General features: G+C 40.0%; 1 protein-coding gene across 1 annotated transcript; it reads right to left on the bottom strand.

Annotated features, from left to right (window-relative positions):
- Window positions 1–334: 334 nt before the first annotated feature.
- Window positions 335–8042, bottom strand: LOC130596237 (signal-induced proliferation-associated 1-like protein 1). The gene is made up of 5 exons (XM_057403619.1): window positions 7702–8042; window positions 4633–4779; window positions 2063–2177; window positions 1493–1574; window positions 335–722 (listed from the first exon to the last, which is right to left on the bottom strand). The coding sequence occupies exons 1-5, from the start codon at window positions 7799–7801 to the stop codon at window positions 579–581; spliced, it is 588 nt and encodes a 195-aa protein (XP_057259602.1). The 5' UTR covers window positions 7802–8042; the 3' UTR covers window positions 335–578.
- Window positions 8043–10442: the final 2400 nt, after the last annotated feature.

The following is a 10442-nucleotide window of genomic DNA, read 5'->3' as shown; positions in this document are numbered from 1 at the left end:
CACTATGGACACATGTTCTCTGTAAAGTATGGGAAGGTAGCACTAGCAATCAAGCGCAAATCGCAAAGGAGACACCTAAAACATTCCATTACATCCCCTTGTCTGTGGCATACTTCAGAAAACAATGTAAGTAGAGCAGTAAAATAAACATTTCCTTCTAATTTTCTAGATGTCATAATATTTGCCAAAGCTGCAAGGAAAAGCAGATTACCTGAAACAGAGAGAAAGGAGTTAATGGAAACAGAGGCAGATGGAACAGCAAGCCTGATCCCACCTCCAAATCATTTTGTACATAACAGGTAAAGAGACAATGTGCAAAAAATAGACATTCACATTTTAGCAGTTAAACTTTTATTTTACCTTTTTAAAATTATTTACTTTGTTTTTTCTACAAAAGGCAGACATTGATTGTTGATCTGCAATTGTTCTGAGTGCACGCAGAGATGCAAAAAAGGGTCATTGGAGGATGAAGGACAGGGAAGTGCTCTGACTATACTTTCACGTCATGATTAAGGTGACATTAAAGCTTAAGTCCCAGGAATAATAAAACAGATCATTTCCTTCCCCGTATACTGTTCTCAGTTCATATCAATCGTGTTGAAAACCCATTCGGTGAATTTCTTCAGTTTCTCAGTTGCATTCTGGGATTCCTCCTGTAACCTCAAGTTGTCTTCCCGCAAATGTTGCACTTCCGCCTGAAGACTGGCCTTGTCCTCCTTTTCCTTAGGCATGAGGAAAAACACAGATCTTAGTAGAAATTTTAGGTCATGCTTCCCACCCACTTAGAGAGATAAGAATCTATTTAAGAGAGTACAAACATCACTCTATGGATTTTACGTGCAAGAACACATGGTTTTATATCTAAGAGTAATTTTTGACATTTCATTCCTCATTTTTTGCTTGAATGAGCAGAATTTCTCTATCTTAAATTCTAATCCAGAAGCCGCCTCCCCAGGTGGTGAAAAAATCGGGCATGCCCTGTTCTGTATGTACAACATGAGCGTACAACTGCTGAAGGTTAACTACATAAGGGATGGGAAACATTCTTGCAAATACTTCCCCAGCTAAAAGACTTTTCCTGTGACCACAGATGATCCCTTCTGGACCAAGCAGGCAGTAACACAACACAGAAAATCTCCACAATAGAAATTACACATTTAGAGAATACTGTCAGCTTTGCAACAGCAGAAAGATATATTTTCATGGACTAACTTCAAGCCTTTTGCAACACCACCTGAATAAGGAGTGAAGGTACTCTGCATCACCTTCCTAATTTAAGCAGAGGAATCAGATGCCTACAAATTTAGATACTCCATCCTGGCCTTGCATAATGAAAAGAACGGCCTGGAAAAGTAGCAAAGAAATGTCTTGTTCTCACACAAGGATAAGACTGTCACAGGCTCAGGCATGGCAAAGCAGGATTATGCAGTTATTAGCATCATCTATCAGCGCTAAATGTGTCTTACAGATTTCCTGCAGATGGAATGTTTACCTTTCGTAAATCCTCCTGCAGCATCTTCAGCAAACCTTCCAGTTGGTCCACTTTAGAGGCGAGAGTTGGGGGAGATTCTTTACTGTTGTAAGCAGGAAACAGGAAAAGGTGTTGATATGTTTTACTATCTTCACACAGGGTAGCTAACAGCCTGGTGTGTAACAAGTGGCTTTATGTAGGTACGTGCTCAAGTACACTAAGAATTCACAAAATGAATACAACTTAACAGAGTACATGAAATACATGTAGCACGTTAATCACTAGAATGAATTTATGTCATGGTTAATTGGAGCCAACCCACCACTTGACTTCTCTCTACTTCTTTTCTATTTGTATGTGCCCTAAATTACCATTGCTTTGGACAAGTTCATGCAGATCATGGACAAGAAACAACCTGCAAAAAGGTTCCAACTGGACTTACAATTCTTCTGTTTTCACCTCCCACCCACCTTCATGAGAACTTGTGGAGAGTTCTGTGAAGCCTGGAGATGGCTTCTAAATAAAGATGTTCCTGCTCTTTTCCTTCAGTTGTATCTGAGGAAGCCTGCATTATCTGGTGTACTTACTTACCCTGTATAAGGCTTTATCTGTGCAGTAAGCTGGTCCTCAGCCTGATCACTACTGGAGGCAGCGCTCACAGGTCTGTGATTTTCATCAGCAGCAGCAAAGAATGAAGCTCGCTGAACTGAGAAGGCAAACATACAGCAAAAAACAATGACAGCAATAATGATTATTTGTTCATGTATAGCACAGCAGCTACACTGCAGGATTTCAAAGCAATTGAAGAAGTCTGTCTCAAGCAAGATAAGGTGATGATACAACATACTGATACCCTTTTGACAGAAGCAAACTGGCACTGCAAGTGTTTGCATCAGGTTCTCCACTGTACTGGATTCAATAAGCAAGCACTAGCACAGCACTGCATGCTCTCATGGATCATGCATCACCCTCAGGCTAAGCAGCTCTCCAGAAGGGAGATGCTGGAGAGAGCAAAGCAGAAAACCTCAAGGCCAGTCCCAGAAGAGGCAAGAAACAGCCAGAACAGCAGCACCATGCAGAACTTCCCGAGTACAACCGCATGACAGTACCCAATAGCTCAGTAACTGTATTTAGCTTCCTTCAATCCATAATGGATCTCTATCTTTAGCAAAGAAAAGCTCACTGTGCCCAATCTGCATACGGAAAGTAAAATGACCAATGCAATTTTCAGAACCCAGAATTTTTTCCTTATGCCTTAGAAAACATTTGCAGATTGAAATGTGAAACCTCTTTCCTGTCTTATGTCTGTACTTTCTGTCCTGTCATTGCTCAGATGTTTTAACACATCTCTAAATCACTATCACATGTGGTGTGACTATAAACTACCAACTGCCCCTAACTCTGGAGTTTGCTAGCACAAACAGTAACAAACACTTTTTCATTTAATAAATTAACATATCTCTCCCTCAGCAGCTGCTGGTCTCTCACCAGAAATAGAACACTATCATCTTTTTCTGCTCGGCAGATTTTTATTCTGTGCTTTTAAAAAGGCTAAAATTAACATGCCTTGGTATTTGACAGAATTTTTCCTGCTCCTCTCTTTTTTCCTTTGAATGAAAATATTGAAAGCTGGTTAGCTCAAGATCCAGGCACATTTTGTTTCGGCTGGTTGCAGATTTCACCATTTGTGACTTTGAGGGCTTGTGCTGAAGACATCAATCAATGATACAGAAGAGAGGTGTCCAGGATCACAAATTGTAATTTAGGCTGCTTGGTACTTGTCAATCCCTACTGTCAGAGACTAGAGACTGGGATTATGTTGACATCAGACAGCTGCTCCCTCTCCGGGTCAAATCTGAATGTACTTTTACAGCGGTGAGATGAAGGTGCCAGCCAATACGTTACACCCCCAGCTTTTCTTCATCTGAGCTGCCAGTTTGTTACCTTCACCACACTGACACTGTTCACAATTCTACAGATAAAACACAAGTGAGTTTGGGGCCTACAAAAGGGAGGGATTCAGGTTAATGAGGACAGTCAAAACCTAACCAGAAAAAGGTGTTCTTTTAAACAGAAACTGCCCACCACAGTGAACTGCATTAAAACCCGGGTTTCATCCCTATGTAGTGCTGAAAAAAAAATCACTAGAAATCCATTTCCTCTTGAAGACTAAAGCTTACTTTGAATACTCTATCTCAATTCTGCACAGCAGAAATATGAGATATGCTGATTCTACAACTCCTATGGCAATAGAGCAGAGCACACAAGTATGTCTTGAACATCAGCTTAGACAAGCACTGTCTTAATCATGTATATGGCTACTGCCAGAGAACAGCCGAGAAAGCAAGTTACTTCACAGCCTTCTCCAACCATGCAGAATAATGTCTAAAAGATTCAGGGTCAGTGAAAACACTTATGAAGATGGGACAGTATTTATGCAGAGACTGGGAAAAGGCACTTCTGTTTAATGCACCTAAAATGACTTTTCCATCAGATTACAGGAACTGCAAGGTAAACTCCCTTTGGGCTGAAGGGTATTTAAATTCAAATACACCTAGGCAGCATACAGTTCAGTTTACTAGGAGATTGAAAGTGCCACAGGATCAAACGACACGTGCAAGCCTATGCATTCAGAGCATGCAAAGGGAAGAATGGCAATGGAAAAGTATATACCAATGGGGCATATTTCCCAAATTACCTTGGCAGTGTTCTTCAGCTACACTACACTTCTTGCTAGTACAGTAAGCAAGCAATTATTAGTGTGCTCATATGCCTTCCTCCTGCTATTTGACTTTATTTTTGCAGTTTTGTGTCAGATGTCTTTTCCACCCTAGCTGTCATGTGTGCAACTGCTCTACATGACAAGTAGCTAGTTTCAGAGATTTGGTCAAACCATAGCACAGAGGAATTCCAGTATGAAGAAACTGCATTGGAGTGTTACATACAAAGAAAGCTTAAGGCTGTTAAGACGTGAGTTGCTATTTAAAATGGGCTTAAGCTTCAGACTAAGTGGAAACAGTAAAAACAAGAATCAAGATTTAAAATGCCAAACAACAAAACCAACAAAAGAATCAAGATTTAAAATAACAAACAGCAAAACCACTCCTTAATGAAGTTTGCACAAAGATCAGCTTTCTCAGTACCATGTTCTGAAAACTTACCTTCAAAGGCTTTGGCAGCATCTACCAAGTTTGACCAGTCCAGATCAGAGGCAGAATCAGGCAATGGCATAAGACCAGGGTCTGGCATGGGCTGCCGTCTTTGCTCCTGAATGTCTGTGAGGGAACTATCTGAGGCAGAAAATTCTCCTAGAGTAATGCAGAACAGATTATAAATTCCATAAAAACCCTTCCAAAATTCCTTTCTTAATACCAATGCATCCCTAATTTTTAATTTTTCTGGGATAGCACTTTTGGAACCAGAATTCAGTAGAATGTTTGATCAACTGTAGTTTGACCAGATACAGCATGTTACAAGCCAGTTTTCTGTGACAGTGCTTCTCAGTCGGACATTCAACTCCTTTCTAACCTGCATGAATCTTTGCAGGTTAGCACTTCAAAAGCCAGTCTCTGCCTCTTCCCAGCACTGGGGCTGCGGACAATACTCTTTTACCTAACAACTCTTGTCTCTGCACAAGCTGAGGGTACTTTGGAGGGCTCTGCTGGGGCTTCTATACTCCCTTGCACCTATTTGCTCCTGTAAAAATACAAAATTGTGGTGTTTATTTCTCCTCCTCTCTTTACAATCTCATAAATCAATGGCAGCAGACTTAGACCTGCCGAAATGAATCAGAAGAAAACTCTTAAAATGACCTCCAAAGTACTGCACATCTCCCAGCAGTTTAGTGAAACCTCTTGATCTTTACTGACAAATACCACACCAACACATACCAGCGTACAACGTACGTAGGTACATGGACCACTACAGAAAAAACACTGGCAAGCTTGAAGGAAGGATCTAAAGTCCCTGCATATTTGTGCAACCTGGTGCCAGGCAAAGTGAAAGACCTGAATTACTGCTGTAATTAGGGAAAGACCAAATTGTGAACCAACAATTATCTACTTTATCTCAGTTTACTGAATGAACAATTAAAAAAACATGCAATGCCTGGTCAGTTAGCACATGTGTAAGCTCAGAAGCAGCAACAACTTGCTTCCTCATGCCTTCCGTCAGGGTGTAAAGTAAGTTATGAAGAATCTGTAGATGGTATTAGAAGTGCTAGAGATGTAGGGGTATGCAAATGGACTGGGCATCAGGGAGGAAGCTGCGGAAAAGAGTGAAGAATCCATTTGGAACACAGAGAACAGACAGACAGCATGGTGTCTGTCTAATAACTTAAGCTATATAATATTGCTGCCTGGGAAGCAATGACACTGCATTCACTGCTTTGCTCCAATATCTTGAGAAAATAATTGTTTTGGCTCTGTAGGTGTTTACTTTTTATAAACATAACTTCAGCTCAGGATTAGCACTCGGGATTCTCATATTATCTCCCCCCAAAGAGAGTGGTTATTTGAGAAGTTCTTAACAAAAAATATATATAGATGGAATTAGAAGGGAAAAAAAGTAATCATTTGAAAAATCACCTCTTTTAAAAGTGTGAGATGGATTGTTAGTTGAGATAGATCAGAATAATGCTTTTAGCTCACTGTTTTTCCTCTTCAAAACAACTGACGGTGTTCTGGAATGGCTGGTCTTTGTTACTAATATATGTGAATTAAAAGAATTTTGAATAGCTGGAAGCCAATGAATACTTGTGGTATTAAATATCCAGCTGTACTTTATCTTTCTCTCAGCAAAGACAAGTGTGGTGGGAGAGACAATTTATGTGTCACTCAAATAGCTGGTCCTTTTATCAAGCAGGCCCTACATGTTCTAGAAAATGGAAAATCTTGTTTTGTTGACAAGTGTAGAAAGCTCATGTGCTAGGACGAGTAATCAGTTTGGTGTGGAAGGGAACGTGACAGTGAAAGAAAGGTTTGTGGTTTTCTTTTTGGAACCTACAGTCATCTAAATGAAAAGAGACTTTCCATGCTACTTTCCACTTCTGCTCAGATGTCATCGTTAATCTTCTGACCCAAGCCTTCAGAAGCCAAATCCACCAGCCAGTTACAAGCGTAAACAAGTCTGCAAAGTTATTTTAGTGTATATAAAAAGCAGAAGTGAAGAGAGCTCAGTTTCCTAACTCTTATGCAAGAAACATGCTGTACAGAAACAACAGCTCATGAAAATGTCAGGTTCAACACTGAAAACTAATGCCTGGTGATCACAGACAGATGAAAAGCATTTAAAATAGATTTCTTCAGCAGCCTTCCCTGTCAAATGTATCCTGTGGATGTGAATACAGACTGTGTTAGGGCCCACTATAGTGAGTTGAATCTATTGATAGCCTTGCGTTTAACTCTTGAAACATACTAAAACATGAATAAATCAGAGTAGATATGTACTTCAGAAAACACTGCAGAACCCTACACTGCGAGATCTAGCTCTATTTCTGGAAAACACATTTAGTACACATTTAGTTAGGAGGTACAGTCGGAACTTGTGAAAATTCCCTTTCTCACCAAGTGAGACATTCACATGCAGCAGCACACAACCTATCAGATAATCCTACTGAGACTTTTCAGTATACTCATGGGTGAAAGCCGAGTGCCTTCTTGACAGCATTTTACCAAGTAACTTTTTCCTGTTAGCTGTTGATGTGTGACTAAAATAAGTAACTCAAGCCCTGTAAAGTGAACAGGATAAGGGAGTGAATTTAATATCTGGTGGAATAAAAGCTGTATCTGGTGTAATCATACATCCAAATATCCACTAGTATTTTATCCATTTTTGAATCATTATTTTCCTAACACTATTTTTTCCCATAATCCCACACTAAACTGCCACCTGAATCTGTCACTGGTGGATAACCAGCTATACATTATTTTGCTCATTGGTCCAACTGATCCAGATGACTCCTGGAAGAAATGATGAAAACCTGGAGATAATGAGACAATGTTTTTCGCTCTCTCCACAAGGAAACTGCATGTCCAGTCCTGCAGTCTTATACCCACTGAAGTAAGGAAAAAAAGAATTCCCATCCTATTTTATGTTTTCAGGCAAGTGACTTGACTCTCCTTATTGTAGCAAAATCAAGATGGAAGTACTACTTACTGTAACAAGCATTTTCCTTTAATGTGATTCACAAAGGATTCTTTTGAAAGTAGAAAAATGGGAAATACACCTACCATGTAGTGATTTCATTCCCAAAGTATATGATGGCCTCCGCAATGGCAGCGACTTTGGGAGAGAAGGGTACGTGCTGGTGAATAGTACATCATTTGGCATGGCTTGGTCCAAGAGTGAAGCCCGCGAGGTGAAGAAGTGGTCCCTTTGACCACTGTAAATACTCTCATCTGACAAAGTCCTTTGCAAGGCACGCCTTGTGGTAGGAGTGCTGGGAAAGGGAGACTGACAGGACAGAGTGTGTGACTATACATTCATAGAAACAAATAAAAAGAAATGAGAAAGAAAAAAAAAATCAATAAGGAAACTTCTGGAGTCTATGTTGAAACTGTTTTTTTTTTAACTTTTTGTAAAATAAGAAAGCAAGTGTTAACATAGTATTTTTTTCAGTGGATAGGAAAAAGAACTAAAAGAATCTGCTTTAAGGGCAATTATAACTAGGCAACATAAAAAGGTTTTGATCAGCCTCACATTCTACCCTTTAAATGTCCTTCAAACTTCTCCTGAAGTGGAAACCTCAGGCAGCTCTTGCAGATTCTAGAGCTAACGTGTAGCAGAGATAATGCTTATAGGAACAGACTGAATGCTGCATAAACCGGAGTTCTCCCTTTTGCCCGGGGGGAGGCTGCCTTCCTGCAGGCAGAGCAGCAGCAAATGCTAGCTAATTAAAAGTCTCGTGTTACTGACCAACCAGGAACACCTGCCACTGCTGTGATTCTTCAGGATTTGAATCAGAATCAAGTAAACAGTCACGTGAGTAAGAGGACTCATGTCTTACACCCACCATCATCCCAGCTTCCCTCATGTTACACGTAGGTGAAACCAACGCTGTGGTTAGGCTGGAGTTACACACTCTCCAGAAAGTGCCAGTGAATTGCTATCAAAGAACCCATAACCAGTCTCATCAGCAGAGACACTGACTTTTATGAACCCTGTAACTATCTTTAAGACATCATACTTCTTTGTGGGTTGGTTATAATGTGGTCCAAAGGCTTCCATGGAGAAATGGCAAATAAAAAGGAAGACCTCACCATTCCCATTTGCTCTGTAAGCAAGTTTAAACAAAAAAGGAGCTAATACAATTTCTGAGAAAAGTGATTAAACATTACAGAGTTGCTCATTTGCACATAAAAATAGTTCTCTCAAAGAGAAAAAAAAACCCAAACGTTTAAACAGACGGTACTCTATTCCTGTGATCAAAATCCCACACTACAACGTGGGAGAAAGAGCATGGAGGGGGCATTAGTGGTACAGTACAGTTGGAACAGTTGGAAGACAATGTGCCAGATTCTCCCCTCCTCCCCCCCCCGTAACATTACAAATTTTAATATTAAAAGACTGCTGCATGTTTTGGGTTTACAATTAAGGATTAGAAACAGTTAAAATTACTTCCAAAAATCTGCTATCATCAAAAGACAAGGAAAGAAAGAGAAGCCTTATCCCCATGCTGACTTGCTACTACATCAAGTTCTCCCTTCTGTGTTGCCTCACTCAGGACACATCCATCCCACCATGAACCTTGCATACACAGTTAATGCTACAGAAATGACTACTTCTGGTACGCAGATGTCTTAGTATTACACTCAGGATCAAGCTGCTTCTTTATTCTGAAATTTAAAAGCTCAGTCAGAAGGGCCATGTTATGATCCAGTGATATCTCCCAGTACTTGTCTTGAAGTGGCAAGTTGAAGAAAGAGCTGCTAAGTCAAGCAGCATTTACTCGAGGGTGGTATTGTTCACTTAAGTGTTAAATTAGGAGTTGGAACCACCAGTTAATGCCAGATGTGGAGATGAAAAGGTTGCACAGATATGAACATCTGAGTCGGAACAGGGGTAATACAAGTAGGAATTGTGTTCTGGGGATAGAGCAGAGGGAAGAAAAAAAGTGTGACTTGTTTGAGAAGATATAATACATAAGTAATAGGTAAGGAGATAAAGAAGGCTGGGAAGATAATGAAAAGACGCACAAGACACAGAATCACAGCCTAAAACAAATTCTGCTAGTAAACAAAGCCTGTGGCAGCCAACGAACAGGAAGGAGAAGGATTTTTGGTCTTTGTGTTGCCAACTAATGAAGGCCATTATTATTTTTTTCTTTTAAAATATCAAAAAATTTTATGCTGCAAGAGCACCTTTTTTAAGATGAAATATAAATCATGCAGTGGGCAGAAATGACAGGTACTCTTAAAATGGAAAATATTTCATTTATTGGTGAGATAGAATGTTATTAACTTGCTGAAATTTATCAAAAGTGTAACCTGAGTTAACATACTTACTGCAGTTACCAGGAAATAAAGATCAGGGTAAAAACTGATTCACTAACACCAAAGCAGAAAAACAGCAAACTTGGGAAGATACATACTTCTCAAGGTCTTCAGGTCACCTCTTTAAATAAAATGTCCTGGAATGAGAAAAAGCCCCCTGCTCAAAACAACCACCAGGAGATGCTTGCATCACCTGTGTCCCACTCAGAACTATCACAAACCTATGAAACAGGAATCTCGCCACTCACAAGTCTTTTGTTATTCTCTGCCCTCAAAGGTAACATCTGAAATAATCTGTGTATGGAACTTCGCACTTACAAGTTTTAATAAGCCACCCTGTTTTTACAAGCAAAGAAGGAGTCTGGAGCTCTCTGTTCTGCATGGTTGCTGTGGAAACCATTTGGGCTTGAGGTCATAAGCCTAAGCTGTTCAGTACACGTACAGTGCCTGTACATGGAGACTGCGGAAGTCAAGATGTT

The sequence above is a fragment of the Pezoporus wallicus genome, unplaced genomic scaffold (genome assembly GCF_028554395.1).
Source record: "Pezoporus wallicus isolate ANWC-B61680 ecotype Strahan unplaced genomic scaffold, APGP_CSIRO_Pwel_v1 contig_2145, whole genome shotgun sequence".
NCBI lineage: Eukaryota > Metazoa > Chordata > Aves > Psittaciformes > Psittacidae > Pezoporus > Pezoporus wallicus.
This window is presented reverse-complemented; position numbering and strand designations above follow the sequence as displayed.